General features: G+C 49.6%; 1 protein-coding gene across 2 annotated transcripts in view; it reads right to left on the bottom strand.

Moving 5' to 3' along the window:
- Positions 1-18,942, bottom strand: part of Nup210 (nucleoporin 210) — a 95,026-nt gene that overhangs the window by 12,927 nt on the left and 63,157 nt on the right. For both annotated transcript variants that reach the window (XM_041642794.1, XM_041642791.1), the window contains exons 21-31: positions 16,320-16,448; positions 15,055-15,182; positions 14,806-14,941; positions 13,408-13,470; positions 13,110-13,289; positions 10,425-10,505; positions 9,171-9,302; positions 7,351-7,509; positions 4,686-4,777; positions 2,503-2,677; positions 1,102-1,277 (exon numbers count right to left, since the gene is read on the bottom strand). In XM_041642794.1, the coding sequence (XP_041498728.1) occupies positions 1,102-1,277; positions 2,503-2,677; positions 4,686-4,777; positions 7,351-7,509; positions 9,171-9,302; positions 10,425-10,505; positions 13,110-13,289; positions 13,408-13,470; positions 14,806-14,941; positions 15,055-15,182; positions 16,320-16,448 (1,451 nt within the window). The remainder of the gene's footprint in view (positions 1-1,101; positions 1,278-2,502; positions 2,678-4,685; positions 4,778-7,350; positions 7,510-9,170; positions 9,303-10,424; positions 10,506-13,109; positions 13,290-13,407; positions 13,471-14,805; positions 14,942-15,054; positions 15,183-16,319; positions 16,449-18,942) is intronic.

Raw genomic sequence — 18,942 nt, forward strand, 5'->3', positions numbered from 1 at the left:
GAAGGGAAGCAGAGGCTTGTGGCTGGTTCAAGCACTCCTGCACTGTCCGCCTCCTCCTGTGAAGCAGGAACAAGGATGTACATGGCATCTGCTATGGAAATTAAACAAGGCTGGCAGTGGGACAGCACTCCTAACACACCTGCTCAATCCTCATGGTGAAGGATGCCAGAGGTGAGATCGAGGCAGGTAGGAGTGAGTGCCCCTGATGCTGACCCCAAACAGGTGCTCCTGCCATACAAGGCCAGAGTAACGTCTGTGGTATGCCCCACGGCAGTAAGACCTGGGTTCTACCTCCCCCAGGGCAGACAGACAGATGGTATTATGTGCAGAGTCCCATAGTCATCCAGAGGCACTCATGACCACTCTTTCATTGATGGGACGAGGTGGGAGAGCCTCACAGAAATGAGCTACATGGTCAGATTCAGGATCCACAAAGATCAAAGCCAGGTTTGCAAACAGTTTTCCTGCTCAGGCTCCTGCCATGCATACCCCTTATACTTGTCCTTCAAAATTCTTAGCTAAACAAGTGTTTTCAGGCCCATGGGAAGCCCAAGTTGGAATAGTAACCAACACCTGGATAGCTCAAAAAGTTCCACCCTCAGCCAAAGTGTCCCCGTTGAACCTCTGTAATGCCCCAGGGCAGTGACCATCAAACTTTAAAACCATGGAGTTCTGAGCCCTGTGGAAATATATCTCTAACAATCCCAGAGGATGCTGATGCCGGACTAGGGACCACACTCTGAGAGTCACTGCTAGCCAGTAGACTCAGACATTGGGCAGGCCACATTGAAGCCTGGGTCCTCTTGTCACCCTCTCCATCCTCACAGCAGGACTGGGGCTGCAGCAAGGATTAGAAAGAGCCAGCCTAAGAAAATCAAGCTTGGAGCTGGGTAAATATGGTATTCAAACCTCACTTCCATTCAGTAAGAGAAAATGATTTGCCACAGACATGGTCTTTTTTTACAAAGTGTAGTGCAGTATGCCAACCCTTTAACCATCTTCCCATGGCGTCTGCCTTTTTTCACCACCTATCTGGACTTAATCTAAAATCCAGACACAACTAAGACCAGCCTCCCTGTGAGAAATGAGGAAATGCCCTACCTGTTAGTGGCAAAATTGAGGACTGAATTGTGAGCGTGGAAGATGTCTCCAGAGTTGTCATGGAAGTGGACAGTGAAGGTCACAGTCATTCCCAAAGGCAGAGCCACCAGCGCCTCCTTATGCTGAGTATGCAGGACTGGGCTCATGGAGATCCTCAGGTATGAAACAGGAGACACCTGGAGAACATCATGCAGGTATAGTGATACCTGCCTGAGTGGGTCCCTATCTCAGAGACACTTAAGAGGTTGGTTAACTTCAGGGTGTGGAGAAGAGAGACCTTTCTTAGAGTCCCCATCTAGTGACACAGTTTTCATCACACAACTTCTAAAAGACCCAGGTGAGCCAGGATCCATAGGTCATGGGTCATATGGCAAGAACTACCACCCTCTGGGCTGTGACTATAAAGTCAGAATCATGGGAGAAGCTGGCTCTCAGAGCGTTTTAAGTAGAAGTAATGCCCACTGGATGGAGAGGGGGTGTCACTTGCCTATAGGAGTCTCTAGAGCCATCTCTGAACCACGTGCCCATAAAAGGCAGGTAAGCATTTATCCTGACTCCAGACAAGAATCCCTTACCTGGCCAAAGTCCAAAGTCCAAAGCCCACTAGGCAGGTTAACTGTTGTAGGGACAGGATATGAAGAACAACCTAGTACTTTCTGTCACTCAAAAAGTAGGTAGGTGGCATCTGCCAGGCCCACTAAACAAAACAAGCTACAGCCCAGGGCGGAATCAAAGCATCCGATGACTGAGTGCACTTTGTCTTCTAGGACTCAGAAGGTGGTAGCAACGAGACAGGGATGCCCAAGGAGTAGGTCTCAGTTCCTGGTAGGTACAGAATGTCAGTGGAAGTCCTTGGGCATAGTGAACACTGTCCAGAGCTACTGTGTAGCCTTGAGGGAGTCGCCCAGAGTCAGTTTCCCTGCTGCAAAATGAGCTACTATGTCCTCAGAGTTGATGCAATTATTTGCATGGCTGGTAATGAGCATACTTCATGCCAGAAAGAGCTAAGTATGCTCAGATACTGCATTGATCTGGGCAGCGGCTCAGTAGTAAATGTGGGAATAATGTCAGTGCAATGGGAGAACAACAGCACGTTCACCAAGACTGCAACTCTGATTTTGAGCTATCTGTGGACTTCACAGGGCCTCAGTTTCCCCTTCTATGAAATAAGCTAGATGGAAAGATAGAATCAATAACTCTCCAGAAAATTTGGCTCCAACGGCTCACAGTCCAGCCAGGGTCTCTGCCTGCAAGTGGTTCTTGGAAATATTCCTGGGCAGAATTCCTCAGCTGTAGGGTGAATCACTTTTACACCCGAGAGGGGGGGGGGAGACGGGGGTAGAGGGGTGTCACCTCTGACCTACTGCTTTTTTACCTAGACAGAGTGAAAGGTGATCCTACCTTTACAGCAACAGTGACAGTCTGGTTGGTGCCGAAAGGTTCCTGTGCAATCACTTCGAGGGTAGAAACCCCAATTCCAGGGCCAGACACCAGGAACCCCTTCTCATCAATGTGTACAACAGAAGTCTTCTCAGGTCCATCAAAGACTCGATAGCTCAGAATGGCTGCACCATCCCTTTGGGGAGCAAGATGATCTGTTTTTACAATGCACGGAGGGACCAGAGCATAGGCAGGGGTCCAGTGCATTATCTCGAGATTTCACACCTGTGACTCCAGCCGCTTCCGACCTTGGTATCAAGGCTCATCAGTACCTCATGCTGCTGCTGCTATGCAGCCTATCAGTCACCCAATAGAAGCTAACATGGAAATCTCACAACTTTGAGAACAGCACATATCCAAGGGTGAACAGGATGGGAAACCATGACACCACAGTTTCATCAACCACACTTTGTAAAAAAGACCATGTCTGTGGCAAATCATTTTCTCTTACTGAAATGAGGCAGCATGTAGCAAGAAATCTAGCACTAGAGAAATTCCCAGGAACCCACAAGGATGACCCCAGCCAAGGCCCTAAGCAATAGAGGAGAGGGTGCCTGAATTGGCCTTGTCCTGTAGTCAGATTGATGACAATTTTAAATGGCACCATAGAACCTTCATCCAGAAACTGATGGAAACAGGAGGTTGAGACCCGCGGAGGAGCACTGGGCTGAGCTCCCAAAGTCCAGTTGAAGAGTGGGAGGAGTGAGAATATGAGCAAAGAGGTCAAGACCATGATGGTAACACCCATTGAAACAGCTTACCTGAGCTAATGGGAGCTCCAGCTGGATAGGGAATGGACCAGCATAGGTCCAAACTAGACCTTCTGAATTTGGGTGACAGTTGTATGGTTGGGGCAGATGCTAGGCCACTGGCAGCGGGACAAGGATTTATCCCTAGTGCTTGTACTGGCTTTTTGGAACCCATTCTCTTTGGATGGATACCTTGCTCAGCCTAGATATAGTAGGGAGGACCTTGGTCCTTCCTCAAAACAATGTGCCTTACCCTCTCTGAGGAGAGGATGGGGGGTGGGGTGGCAGGGAGAAAGTGGAGGGAATGGGAGGAGGGAAGGGAGTGGGAACTGAGACTGGAATATAAAAAGAAAGAAATGAGGAAGCCTGGAGTGGAGGACTGTGGGAGGGCGTTGAATTGTATGGGCCAAGGGCTAGCCTCTATTTGTGAGAACTGCAAAGGAAAGGTTCACAGCACTTCCTGTGCTTCTTAACATGATATTCAAAGAGAGACCTTCAGCCACTACTGCAAGCTCCTCACCTATGCTAGCACTACTGAACCACTCTAACGAATTTAAGCAAATGTTACAGCCTCTGACTGAACTTCTACCAGCTCCCTCCTTGTAATCAGAAGAAGTCTTATTCATCCTTGAAGATGCCCCTAGGTCAGGCATCTCCATGGATGACACTCCTCCCCTAAATCTCCAGAGTAGTCCTTCTCTGGGATCCACCTTCTCACCACTTCCTCACCATCCTTCTGCTGTCTCTGAAGGCACTGTATGTCTTTCACCTCTGTGGTCACAGAGCCTAGCATAGCATCTCCTCCTGGGCTATTTCTGGCTGAATTAGCCCTGAGTGCTTCATGTGGCCCAGAGTCCCCCACTCACCAAGTGCCACTCAAGTCTCTGTCATGTTAGGAAAGGCTTCCTTGGTGAACCCGAGGAGGAGCCATTTTTGCAGTCAGCTTTTAAATCAACACCTCACCAGCACTGGCATGTGCCCACACTGCCTGGAGACCCTGTGACAGTGTAGCTTTTCCTTCAGTAGGGCTGAGGTGGAGCCCAAGCTTTGCCCATCATCCTGTTCCCCAGTGCCACTGCTATTGTTAATTCATGGGCTCTGCTTTGAGCAGCAAGTCTTGAAAACACAGGGGCATTTGAAAAATTTAACACTTCTAAGTTGGTGCTTTTGTCCCTTTTAAAGACTGAGCTCAGCAGTGCTCATGAGTTTTGGCTACAGGGAACAGAAGAGGGATCCAGAGGAGCCACGAAGGAGCAGAAGTCATCCACCGGAAGGGAAGGGAGACACAGAAGCTGCCCGGGTTGGAGCACATCACCCAGGGCACCTGACACCTTTGTAGGATGGGACGAGAGTGCAGCTTCTGTCCTCACAGAAAACAGGAGCCGAGCCACAAACCTGTTCGTCTGCAGCTTTATAAGCGAGTTGGGCGACATCAGTATTTGTTCTGCTTCTATTTCAGGGTTCAGCAGCCGCAGTTTTTCAAATACCTAGAGAAGAACGATTTGTATTTCCTACTCCAACCAGACTCACATCCAGTCTAAACATCTGCTCTTTCTCAGTGAAGACTGAGGAAAGACAGGAAGTTGCCCTTAGCACCTCCCAGGAGGTCTGGGATGTGAAAGGGAGGGCTGGCCTTTAGGGATGGCAATGTCAGACCAAATCTGACCCCATCACTCAGATGCTCTGAAAATTTCTCCATATAGCCTACTAGTACCTCAGTCCTTTTGCTTAGGCTGCTTTGCCTGGCTCAAGAGCACACACACTCTGACACTGTGTATGGAACTCTCAGTTTCTGACGAGACTAGATGGGCCTCCTGAGCAAGTGAGCAGCAGTTCTCTGAGAGGGAAACAGCTCAAACTCCCTCTCAGGACCTCTGTGCTCATCTTCTATAGCATATCTGCAATGTGGGTTCTGGCACCATCGTCTCCAGGACCTGAGGCAAAATCAGAAGCCATCTTTGCTCAGGCAGGTGGTCCTGAGCATGGAGTGGTGTCACTGACTGACTGGAACCCGGGCTGCACAGTGGGAACATCCACAAGCAGGTTTCCTCCTGTTCCTTTGAAGCGTGTCCTCTTTTAGATGGAGGTGAATTCATTATACCATCAACTGTGAGGACATCAACAGTACCAGCACCTTGGGAAATGGCACCTGTCAGACAGGCACCAGGGGATGGTGAGGCCTTGTGGTAAACTGGAGTAGAGCTCCAATAGCAGGAAGGCTGGGCTTCATTCATTTGCCGATTACACTGTGTGTTAAAACCATACCGGCAACAAATAAAACACATCTTTGGGCTGGACTTCCCTGGTTTGACTTACTCCAATTCCAGTAGCTGTCCAGAAGGGAATTAGACATGGAACCACTCAGACTCAAAACTATTACACCATGCCTATAAGTCATGCGTTCTGTTTAAGCAGGAGGGTCTGTACCAGTGTCTGCTTGAGGACCTGGGTGTGTGTGCCTCTGGATACACATGTGACTGTTACCTGCTGTGTCTTTGTGTAGACACATGTCTGTGTGTCCCTGGGTGAGTATGTGTGCAGGTACCTGCTTCTAAGTGCATGTGCACCTGTGGTTTCTGTCTTTGAAAACCTTTGTCCCTGAGTTTAGCATGCATGAGGAGGAAGCGAGGGTGTCTTTTCTTCTCTAGGAGGGGATATGAACTTCTTTTTATTTCTCCTTGTAATCAGGGGATACTTCAGTTTTTCTTTGCAGCTTACAAGGGTTCAGGGGTTACAGAATCCCTGATTATCAGCAGAATGCACTTAAAGTGAAAACACCCTCTAGGGAGCTAAGTTATCAACTCCTCGTGTGTATGTGTGTGAGCACATGAGTATGTGTCTGTGTGGGGGACTCATGCAGAGGTCAGGGGTCATCTTCAGATGTTATTTCTTAGGCAATATTAACTTTTTTTCTTTTTCTTTTCTTCTTTTTAAAGACAAAGACTCTCACTGCCCTGGGGCTTGCAGATTAGGTGAGGTGGACTGGCCAGCAAGCTTTACTTCCCCAGTGCTAGAATTTCAACTACAATCACCATACCATGCTTTATTTTTAATGTGTAGTAGTAGTCTGCCTTAATGTATGGATATGCATTACATATGTGCCTGGTACCCACAAAGGCCAGGAGAGAACATCAGATCTCCTGTATTTGGAGTTATAAATGGTTATAAACCACCACGTAGGTATTGGGACTTAAACGTGGGTCTTCTGTAAGAGCAACAAGTGCTCTTAATCTGAGTCATCTCTCTAGGCCCACACTTAGCTATTTTTTTTTAATGGATTCTAAGGATCAAGCTCAGCTCCCCAGACTTGCACAGTAAGCCCTTCACTATCTATTTCTCCAGTCCAACTTCTCTGTCTCACAGGGCCTAGACACAGGAGGGAAAGGTCTAAGAGGGATAGGAGCAACAGGCTCTGGCAAGGGAATCTCTGGGCCAGACCTAGTTGATTTCAGTGTTGGCCAAAGGCCCTCCCTCTCTACAGCACAGAACACAGCTCTTCCAACCCAGTGTGGCCTTGACCTTTTGTCCCTTGGGCCTCTGGTTCAAACACAAGTGGTCTGCCTGGTATGTTCCATGTGAGCACTGGATGTGTCAATGCCAGGAGTAGGGAGGAGCAAGCCTGCCTCTATTAGGAAGCCTAGAAGTGATTGTTAAATACAGGTGATTAAAGGAGCTCAGACATGTGAGCTCGTGTCCCCGTCAGCAGTCCCTAATATCATGATACTCGTGAACCTCAAACTAAGAGTAAGCTGCACTTCCAGAACACTTCAAGATACTGCCAGCTTCCAGACCTCTGTACGGACTATTCACCAACTCCTCTCATGCTGCAGTCCCTCCTCTTTGGAGCTGGAATCAGCTCCATCTCTGCCTCCCCTGGTACCTTCTATACACCCTACTCTCCATCTCCCTCCCTCCCTGATCACACACAGGTGGATGCCTCCAATTATTCAGTAGCCTAGGTGGTCCTTGAGGCTGGGATGGCACAAGGCCCCCATCCTAGAACTCAGGCCACTGGAACTCCCTCTCCCGTTCATGTGGCTCCCCCCATCCTGCCCCTTACCTGAATCTGGATCTCATCTGAGAGCTCTTTGCCAAGGCCATGCAGCTGCCCAGCTGTGGGGTCCAGAGCTTTGACCACCAACCGCAGTCCAGTCCGACCTTTCACCCGGCCGTGCACATTCATGGCAAAGTTGTACTGAGGAGGGAGTCGGATAGATGCCTGGGAAAGACATCAAGCATGTTTCCATGAAAGAGGTCGAAGGCCCCAGCATTCCTAGAAGAGCGATAGATGGGCATACTGGCCCCAGATAGGTATCTGACTTTTCTCAGAGGCCACTGTCTTGCTGCCAGGGTCAGATGGCAAACCCAGAGTGGAACAGATGGTGTTCTTCCAGCACCACAGGCCACATTTCCCCATGTGGGGGTGTTTAGATAATTCTGTGTTCACACAACAATCACTTTCTTTAGAGCAGCATGTCCCAAGCCTTCTGTATGCAGAGGTATGTCAGGAGTCACCCGGAGATATGCTGGGCCTTGTAGGGTTTCTCACAGAGCCACTGATACAGAGTATGTAAATAATCACATTGCTAGTGTCCCATGCAAACAATCCAGGCAATACCCTGGCCCTGGGGTCAGGGCCCCAAGAAGTATGGGTCCTCTGTTATATAAACCTGAACAGTTAGGAAATCCTTACCCTGGCCTTGGCCTTCTGGGCTAGCTCCACCTTCCATGGCAAAGAACAGAAGGGGTCTTCTAAAGCAACCTCACTCAGGACACTGTAACCAAGGTTGTTGTGACCTAAGCCTGAAGCCACAGGAGCTGGCACTGTACAATTTCCCCCTTGCTGGGCGAGCCCTAAGCAAGTCCTTTCCTGTTCATGGGCTTTAACTCAAAGTCTGCCCTGTCTAGCCCCAAGATCTCAGAGGTGGCTGGGATCCTGGAGGAGAGTTGATGGACAGGGGTTTACCCTCTGAGATAAACCAGAGCAAAGACCCAGGGCTGCCTGGCACCATGACAAAAAGCAGGTACAAAGCTATAGGCCCTAACCCAGAACCTTCTGGAAGTCAGATGACTTTCCTGCCAGCTCGATACTCTTGTTGCTGTCTGTTAGCAGTCACCTGCAGTTGCAGTTTGGCTATGGGTTGCCCCCCCAAGGGTTCTTCTATTATAGATTTGGGCACAAGCTGGGCAGTGGTGGCGCATGCTTTTAATCCCAGCACTCGGGAGGCAGAGGCAGGTAGATATCTTAGAATTCAAGGCCAGCCTGGTCTACAAGAGCTAGTTCCAGGACAGGTTCCAAAGCTACACAAAGAAACTTTGTCTCAAAAAAACAAAACAAAACAAAAAACCAAACAAACAAAAAAAAAAACTGGGCATGGGAGATGATGAGATGGAGCCCATGAGGAAGGGGTCAACTGCTGGGGAGGGCACTATCCTCAGAAGGGATTATCATAGACTTTGACAGATTTCTGTTAATTCCTAAGAGTGTGTTGAGATGTGTGTATTTAGGTATACACACACACAGACACACACAAGGCGGGTGGCAAAGACTTCTCTCTCCAAGTCCTGGCTTCCTGTTTCACGCCATTTCCCTCTACGCATCTCATACCATGGTGCCAACTGCCATGCTGTGACATGACCAGCACAGTCCTCACTAGGTGGTGCAAATGCTAGTGCCATGCTGTGAAACTCCCCACCCTAGAACTAAATAACCTCCTTTTCTACATAGAGTATCCTGCCTCTGGTATATTTTTATGGAAACAGAACGGGGCAGATATACTGTAAATAGCAATAGGTAGACTTCTGTGAGACAATGTGGTGGGACCCTCAACCAGTAAAGATGATGGTTCAGGCAGGGAGTTGGGATTTCTGGGTGATTACCTCATGGTGCCGCCCTCGAAGGTCCAGGACATCCCGTTTGGTGACAGACCAGTGGAAGGTCAGGCCTGGCACAGCATTGCCAAAGGAGAAAGGGCTCTGGTTGCTGGTGATCCCAGTGACGTAGACAGGCATCTGGGGGAAAGCCAGGCTTTGTAACTTCTGGTTCCAGCACTAGGTACCGTTTCTCCCACATCCCCATCCTTGCTGGCCCCAAAGCTTCCCTTATGCAGTGGGAACTGTGCCCTGGTCTTTCCTAACCTGACAAGGGCAAGGCAGAAGATCTGAGAGTTTCACACAACACAAACAACACATAGGCAAGATTAAACCCTGCCCTGTCACTGTAGGACTGTGCATGTAAAGTCCCTTTCTTGATGAAGTCCTGGAGCTCTAGGACACCCAAGTTTGCCTCACAATACTGCACAACTGCCGCAGGGCCTCAGGCATCTTTCCTGCTCCAGCAGGGAGACTCTGTTCTTGGGGAAGGCCACAATGGGGTGAATACTTCAACTTGCTTGTTCAGTGCACTGGTGAAAGTCATGTGGCTTCTAGGGAAAAACGGTTCCAAGCATGTTGCCTGGGCAATTCCTAGACCTCTCCAGCCCCAGGTTCCTCAGTCATGTACCAAAACAGTGCAAAAAAGACTGGGCCTGTCAGGGACACTCATGGGCTTTTCCTCATCTTTATTCCCTATGCAAAGGGTCTGACAGCCACACAGAAACACTTACAGCAAATGAGATGCTGTAAGTCACCCAGGCACAACTGAAAGCACACAGAGGAGATGGAAGAGAATGCTACTCCATTATATGTAGGAGACTTCATGTCTTCAGATACAGAAGAACCACATCCAACTGGGTGACCTTGGGCAGAATGCCACCTTTCTGCTCATCTGTGATGCAATGCAACTCCACCTCGAGTACTATTATGATCACCTAAAGGAACAAGTGTATGGAGCATACACTGTAGAGCAAGTACCACAGACCCATGATCTTCTGTGCCAGGCCAGGTGCCAGCCTAGCTGCTGAAAGGCAGCAGCCTTAGGAACAAGAAGATGCCAGTAAGGAAGGCCGCAAACATGGAGTTTGGGGATGAGTGTTGACACCCATGGTACAAGTGATCTGAGTTCCACAGATTAACATGCGCCACAGATGAAGGGTAAAGGTGGTGCCCTCACAAGGCATGGTGAACCAGCAGTGACCTGTTAAGAGCCTGGGCTCAGAGCCTAAGGCCTCCTGACCCATCAGGTTCCCACCTCACCTGGGTTCCGGTCCTCATTCGCGTGATTGGGGCACGAATCCTCACTGCCTGGAGCTGCAGCACTTCTACCTCCACATGGTCCTAGAAGAGAGTTGGGCTCAGGCTACACAGGACAGGGGAAAGAGGCATCTGTCCAGCTATGAAACACCAGCAGCATACTCTTAGCCTGAGGAAGTCTTGCTTTGGGGATGGATCACTCCAAAGGACCAGCCTACTCAATCCGATCCAGCTGCTACAGGTCAAAACAGTGGGCAGGAAACCAGGACCATGATTTGCTCTTCTCTAGGCTGTGCGTGCCTCTCAGGATAGGCCTCAGACACTCTCATACTCAGCCTATCTGCCTCTCTAACTCACCAGGATACAGGGAGGAGTAGAGGAACCAGGTCACGTCTGATGGCAGCAGGCCTTACATCTTCCTTTATCCTTAGCTCTATCAATCAACTGATCTGACCAATGACTGTACTGGCTTCTTCAGATGCTGCTAACTAATGGGTGGGGGGGGGGGGGGAGTTGGGCTAATAAGCTTTTCAGTTCTTTAGACACTGCCCATGTGGAGTCCGTCTCTGCTGTGGTGGTTTGAATGAGAATGGCTTTAAGAGACTCATTAATTTGACTGCTTGGTCCCCAGTTGGTGGAACTGTTTGGAAGGGATAAGAGGTATGGTCTTTTGGAGGCAGTATGTCACTGGGAGTGTGCTTTGAGATTTCAAAGGCCCATGCTATCCCCATTCTTCTCTCTTGGTCTCATGGTTGCGGCTAAGATGTGAGTCTCAGCCACTGTTCCAGCACCATGCCTGCCTGCCTGACTCTGCCACACCCCTGCCCTGATGGAGATGAACTCACACCCTGAAACTAAGCAAGCCCCCAATTAAGTACTTCTTTTAAAAGATGCCTTGGTCATGGTGTTTTGCTATGGCAATAGAAGAAGTAACTAAGACATCCACCTAGTATCCTATTATTTAGGCAAGTGCTTGTTTTCATAAGAGGGGCTCAGAAAGTCCTTCCTTCCCCTTATCTTTCTCATTTGTTAGTTCTAGCTGTTTCTGGACCACCCCTTGGCCTCGGGATGCTGGTGTGTTCAGGGTTGGACAGATGGAACCAGCAGCATCTGACAGAATCATATGCCCAGTGTGGATGTGGAAGCTATAGGCTGAGCCTCTCAGAATAGCTTGTAACAAAACCTCCTCACCCTGCCAAGAACCATGATGGGACACAGGTGAAGGAGAGGCCCAGAAAGGTGAGAACCGGACAGCTGGGAGGGCCAGGGCAAGAGTAGAGAAAAAGTCATGGGGATGGCCAGGGCTGTGCCTTCCGGATGATGGGAGGAGAAAAACGAGCCTATTTCTGAAGCCACAGTTCTTTCTACTGAGGGAACAGAGAGGAGCATCCTGGGGTCTTTCATTTCACTCTCTGGTATGCCTGTGTGAACCCTGGGTACCACTGGGATAGTTTTATATGCTCCTTGCTATCTCCACAAAATCGATACATAGAATTGGGACAGCTGCCTCTGCCATTCAAAAAGACTTTGTGGTTTAACTTGGATTCTTGGAGGCAGATACTGAAACTGCTAGATAAAGGAGCCAATCAATGAACTCAATGTCAGATCAAAGTCAGCCTCAGGGAGCCAGGACTATCAGGCCCAAGGGGGGTGGCCACTCATCAGGCCCCCAGGCATGTGCTTAGATGCTCCCAGTGTAGAGGGTTGCACAGGCTGCACACAAGGGACCTCCTAGAGGGATGGGGAGAGTGGGGCTTGAATAAACTACTTGTCACTGCACACCACATAAGATCTGTGAGCACAACCACAGGACATTCCAAGATGCCTGTGTGAGCCACTGTGGAAAAGGAGGGTGTGTGTGTGTGTGTTGGAGAGAGAGAGAGAGATCCAGATGCCCTTCTGGTTTTATCATAAGGCCCTCTTGGGAGTAGAAATGATCCTTCACTGCCTTCCAGAAAAGGAAGCTGTCAGTCTTTGAAAATTGACTTTCACCTGTTGTCAGCAACCCCACTGGTGTGGGTCAGGGAACACTTCCAGAGGGAGATGACTACTTCAGCTTCACTGCTGGACAAAAAAAGCAACTGGAAAATAAGCCCACCAAAGAGCCTAGGCGGCTAGAGCCAGTGGGCCCACGGTTAAAGAGGAGACGACTGAACTACAAATCTAGTCTGAAATTACCGGCTGCCATACGCCATGCTTCCACCACCCGTCCATGGATCTAGGTACACACGGTTACACACAGAGAACCTCATCAGGACTGACCCCTACCATCCCATCACCACATGATCAGGACCCACTACAGACAGTGCACAAAAGGTCCCAGAGCTCTGACCTCAGGCAGTCCTGGGTCAAGGCTCAGAATCACCACAACAGCCATGGGTGGGCTACTAGCAGGGTTGCCACACAATTCATCTGCAAAGGGGAAACACAGCAAAACATATACCAAGGAATCCAAATATATACCAGTGTTCCCCAGCACAAGCACCCTCATTATATACCACAGAGCCTGTAAGGGCTGGGGATACTGAGATCTTATCCCAGAGAGCATGGGAAGAACCGAGTAGGCTCAGTCTGGAGAAGAGCCATCTCAGGTCTGGGTATCCTCAAGGAGCAGAGATCAAACCTGGCATAAATCCAGGGGCAAAACCACCACTCCCAAGAATCAACCGCCAGTGGCATATGTGATACCTGAGAGACGATGACGACCTTGCCAGTCTCAGCATCCACCGCCTGCACGACCCCCAGAACAGAGCCATTGCCAACCATGAGCCCACGCACCAGCCCAGCACTGCTCACTGCTGCCACACTGTCATTGTTGATGGAGAAGAGGATGTTGGACTGAGGCTGGGGGCCACCCTCGGAGGTGATCTAAGAAGTGAGAAACAGTGACTCTTGTCAGGACCAGCCACGCTGGAGAGCCCTCATCATCCCATGAGCACAAGGATGCCAACAGCAAAGGCCTGTGTTGACCTGCAGTGGTTCCTACCTGCATCATGGCTCCAATGATCAGTGTCACCTTCCTGGGTATCAGCCTGAATGGAGGGAAGACCTGGATGTGGTGGGAGAAGAGAGAAGGGACTGGTACCTGCAAGCCGACACTGGCTACACACGATGTGCACTGCACATGGGGTATGGACATCCCTTAGGTGAGGGTAACTGGCAGTGCTGGGGATCCCTATGATCACAGAAATGACCTTTGACCTCTCAGTGCAGGTTTCAACATGTGGCCCCACTAGCAGCACTAGTACTTCCTGATATCATTCTGTGGACCCATCAGGAATCCTCTGGTCTAATCTACCTGAGACCTATGAAGCCCGAGGTAGGTCCCTGTGATTTGAGGCCTGACAAGTCCTACAATAATTGAGGGTGTCTGCTGAAGTTGTGACTGGGGTCTCCAGAATCCTGACTCGTCTTTAGAGAGCTGCCTCTAGCACTACTGAAAGCAAACTGTCTTGGAACAGGGGTCTACTTCAACAGCTGCAGCATTTTTCTGCGGAAGAAAAGGCTCAGGAGCAGTCAAAGGCGATGTGGACAGCCCATCTCTGCAGCAACCTTGCCCCACAGCCCCCACAAGTTCCTGCTTGTCAACCATGTAAGAAGTGCTCCAAGGAGAGCGTGGAGACTGCTCTGGGCTAAGAATTAGTCTTGGTTAGGCTGTGCTATTTATAGGCAGAAACAAATTCCTCACCACCAGTAGGAGGAAGGCACACTTCCATCTGGAGGCACAAACCGCCTCCGCCTGCTTCTGACAGCAGATCAATGAAGCCTGCCACCCGTGTGGCCGAGACCTGCAGAAGATGGTGCTATTGCTGTTGCTAGTGGGTATCTGGGGATTCTTGGGCAAGGTGGCCTGCCCCTGGCTGCCCTGATCCCTGCCTACAGTGGGATACCTATGAAAAACTAGATGCAGAATAGCCTATACCACACTGAGAGGGTTTAGGGGCTTCAGAGCTCAACTGATCCTGAACAACCTGCCCAGGAATCCTCTGGCAGGTGCTCATGGCCCTCCTGGGCCTGGGCTAAGGCTCAGAACTGACTGGAGGAGTTAGTTCTATACAAGCTAAAATCAGCCTATGGCTTCCACCCGGCCACTGCTTTCTGGAAAGAATCTCTGCCTATCTTTTGACATGGGACAAAGCATAGCATTTCTCTGAACTGCCTGAACTCTGTGCCACAGAAGGAAGTTAATATCTCAAGTCCCCTTTGGTTCTGCATCTAATTCTTGTCACCCATATACCTGGGGCTGGTGACTATGCTTCTGCTCAGAGGACATGGTACGACACAGACTTTAACAGGGTTTCTTCTTATAGCTGAAGTCCTAGCCTGTCACTATAAAGACACGTCCAACTAGGATGGAGCCATGCAGAGCAAGGAGCAGAACTACCTCAATTTGTTGTGGGGTGGAGCTGACTCTCTGCCCAGATTTGTCCATCACGCTTGCAGACAGGCTGGTCTGGCCAATGGCCACGCCATGCACAAGGAATGTGGCTGTGTAGTTGTCTAGAGCTTCGTTGAGAGTCCTGAGACAGAAAGAAGCATTAGATTCCTCCTCCAAGGAAGAGCTGTTTGAGAAGCTACAAAGGGAATCAGTCCCATCTCCAGGATGCCCTTCCCAACTCCTATGAAGACTCACACCAGTGTGATTATCTGGGAGGCGGCTCGCAGCTTCAGGTCCATGAAAGTGAAGTACTTGGCCAAGAAAGGCTTCTTGTAGAAGTCCAACACGCGGACATAGGCTTTGACTGCCTTCCCGATCTCCACCTAAGGCACAGACAGGTTCAGGAGTGGTCTCTCAGTGATCATTCCCCCAACATGTAGCACCTGAGGCTTGCAGGGACAGCACCACCAACCTTCAGTTCAGAACTTGGGAACTAGTGATAAGCCACCCAGAATGATGTCTGGGTTTGGCCAATCAATGAGTAAAAAATGATAAGTTTATAGTATACGGGGAATAGGGAGACTTGGCCATAGCATGAGGCATGAACTCCACGTTCTACTAGTGGGCTACCAATCAGATTAGAGAGACAGGACACAGCTTAGAACATAGGCACAGAGGAGCTTAGTGTCTGAACAGCTCAATCTCTGCAGCATATCAGCAGGCACTTTAGGAAAGGAGGCCTGGAGAGCCCACTGAAGAGGAATCTAGTGAGCAAGCTGGAGGGAAGCTGGCTGTGGTTGCACTCAGGAGGTTGAGGCAGGAGGATAGTGAGTTGAAGGTTAGCTTGAGATATACAGCCAACCTGTCTCCATAAGAAAATACTCAGGAGAGAATTTGAGTCTGGGTAATAGAATCTTAGCTTTAAGCTATGAAATCTAAGATGCCTGACCATCCCTCTTTCAATGACTAACCTTTTCGCCAGCACAGGTAGCAGGGACTGGGCAGCAAGCCCAGCTTCAGCCACCTCAGCCCTGAATCAGTTTCCCATTCACACAAAAGGAAAACCTAGGTCTGTTGTTTACTCACATCACAGGACACTTGGCAGTACTGAGTTTTACTCAACTGTCCCTGAAATTCCCAAGAATCCTCATCCTACATTCTGGGGCGAAACTCTATGCTCAGCAGGGTATGTGCCAGGATGGTGAATAACCTATGTGAGCCAGAGGACATGCATTCCCAAGTCAAGGCTAATTCAGTCAATCCAGCAGGCAGGATTTACTGCCAAGCTTTAGCGATGACAACTGCGATAAAGAAATATAGCAGAGACATCAGCCTGCATTGTCCACAAGAAGCACAGAAGTCAGAGATGGCAACATAAGTTCGGCCATTCTGGAGGGGACAGAAGTGGGCAGGATCCAGGAGGAAAAGCAAAGGACATAAGGAAACACTTCCCAGGACACACTGTCCCTGCTTTACGTTCATCAGCAGAGAGGCGGCTATGTGGAGAAGTGTCTACTAACCTTGTCCACCACTCGGACGTAGAGCTCCTGGATGTCAGAGACATGAATGACAGCTCTTGCCGGGGCCGGGAAGGCCAGGCATAAGTCATGGACCATGACAGTTGATGAGCCTGGGAGCAGAGGGTGCACCTGCAAAGCAGAGGAGGACAGAGTCATAAGGCCATAGGTCCCATTCTGCTCACGGGGTCACTAGCAGTATCTTGCCTTCTGAGATGCCAGCACTCAGGAACTACCCGGCTAGAGGTGGACACAGAAAATCCTTTCACCCCAGCAGCAAGGGCATGAACTGAAGATGGGGTGTTATAGTGCCAGAGGGATCTAAAGCAACATTCATTTCAATTTTATGCATTTTATAAAAAGGGAGGTAAAAGTTGATCCAAGTGGATGAGAATATACACAATAACCTGGAGGCAGAAGAGTCAAACCCAAGATGGCTTGGCCAGGTGGCTCTAATAATAGCACCACATCCCTAGGAATCTCACATGAAGCTGCAAGTTAGGAGCTGATAAAACTGAGGACAGACAGCCGCTTCCAATAGAGTTCTTGTCTGAATCCACAACACAATAGAGCTGAGGACAGACCACCAGGTCATCCATTCCTGGGTTCCTGCGGGCCTACCCATCTCTGCCACTCAGCTGTGCTTGAAGTCATGACCAACTAAGAGGTTAAGGTGAATAAATAAACACAAGCTTGAATTTCCCACTCTTCTGGCTCCCACAGCACCCCTTTATCCTTCCTTAACCACGCAGCCCTAGAGAGCTCCCTGAGCATTCACAGCTCAGCTACAGTAGCTCCTCGCAGGGGACATCTGTCACTCAAACATGGACTTGCCACATGTCCTTTAGGCATGTGCTGAGTGACTTCTAAGGCTGGGCAGGCAGGGGCAGGGCGAGTGATTGACTTTGCCAGTTAGATTCTATCACAGTGGGGCCTGGGGGTATAAATGCATTCAGCATTTATAAACCTAGTTCCAATACCAAGGTTTTGTGGGGTGGGGTTGGAGATGGAAATAGGTTCTCTGTCAATGGGAAATAACCAACTTTCTGCCTCTTCCCCCAGTGCTCAGCTGCTGGCTCCAATTTCAAGCCTCACTTCTCTCACCAGATAGACATGCTCTTCCCTCCACTGGGCTGACTTCCCCTCATCACTGTTTGGAATTTTTTAGCTTGCCTTTCTCCTTCATGCTGACCTCCACCTTCCCAAAGTCTTCACAGAGCCTGGTATCTGGCACTAGTGGCCTGCACCCAACCTCCAAACCTTGATCAGACCCAGGCCCACAGTGTTGAGGGAGTCTGATAAAGCACTGAAACCAGGTGCTTAAGCTTGCATAGCTTTGCAGAACAGAACTGGCTTGGTTAAGAATGGGAAGTTCTGAAGAACTCTGCAGAGAACTCAGAACCTATGGATTCTGATCCAGCAGCTTTAAGGTACAAAAGAGCAAACCATGCCTCAAGGGCAGGGTGGAAATAGCCGGAAGGGGAGCTAGAGATCTAACCCAGTGGCTCAGTTCTCCATTCAGGGGCACTGCCTCCTTTGCAGGGAAACAGGGCCTTCAGCATCCAGAATAGGAGAGGAGTGGAGAGGGTCAGTAGGGAGAGTCTGAGCTAAGAAAGGCCTAAGCCCTCAGGTAGCTGGGGTAGATAAAATTGGAAAGCTGGGCCAAGCTGCTAGATGCAGGTGTAACTGAGCTCCAGGGCACATCCAAGCAGATGAGGTGTGCCTGGCTTATTTAATATGATGGCTTAAAGTAGATTAACAAAGATCCCAGGGTGGGAATCACACTTACATTCCAGAATGATGGCTGTGGGATCTGAGCTGTTGCCGCTAGCCAGTCTGGCATTAACTATGGGTGGGGAAGCCACCGGTCATCAGGCTTTGCTGCGGATGGTTATTACATCTCTCCTAAAGAAAGCTCATGCAAAATTGCACGGAGGAATGAGCACTTCTGAGAACATGACCCGAGCCTCCGGTCTGACGCGCAAGCAGGAGCTGCTGCTGTCAGGAGCTGGCATGTCCTTTATAACCTGAGGAAATTACACAGTGCACCCGCTGCTGACAGACCCAATGGGCAAGCAAGCGTGGGTGGGCTTTTTCTGTTTTTCCCTCCGTCCTTCAAAAAAAAAATCACTTTGCACATTTTAAATAAAAGCATAAAATGGCAGTGAGGAAATCAATTCCTCTTCCACTTGGCTTCCCAGAAGATGGACATTAAACCACCTTCCAGATGACAGAAGGGGAGGACAGCACCAAGTTGCATGTCGGGAAGCAGTGAGGACTGGCCTGCTCCACTCCTGGACTCACTTCAGCTTGCTTTATCCAGTAACAAAGCGCTGAGGAGTCCAGTGTGTGACTTTTAGGAGACAAATAAACAGCGTGGACTACAGTGGAGGGAAGTAGAGAGCTGACCACTAGCTAGTAGCCACATGGAGACCCCAACCACTCCTCACTGGACAGTGCAGGTGGCTCATACTTCTCAAAAGTCTGCCACCACATGCTTCTTGATGGACATTCAAGAACACTGAGAAAAGGCAGTGGGGGTGTCTGGAATGAGTTCTCATTTCTAAGTGTTGACAGTGCCACCTGAGAATATCATCAAGTACTGAGCCCAAGGGAAAGTCCTGTC

This window comes from Microtus oregoni, unplaced genomic scaffold (assembly GCF_018167655.1).
Source record: "Microtus oregoni isolate MIOR12 unplaced genomic scaffold, Mior012 000002F_ref0000024, whole genome shotgun sequence".
In the NCBI taxonomy this organism is placed as follows: Eukaryota; Metazoa; Chordata; class Mammalia; order Rodentia; family Cricetidae; genus Microtus; species Microtus oregoni.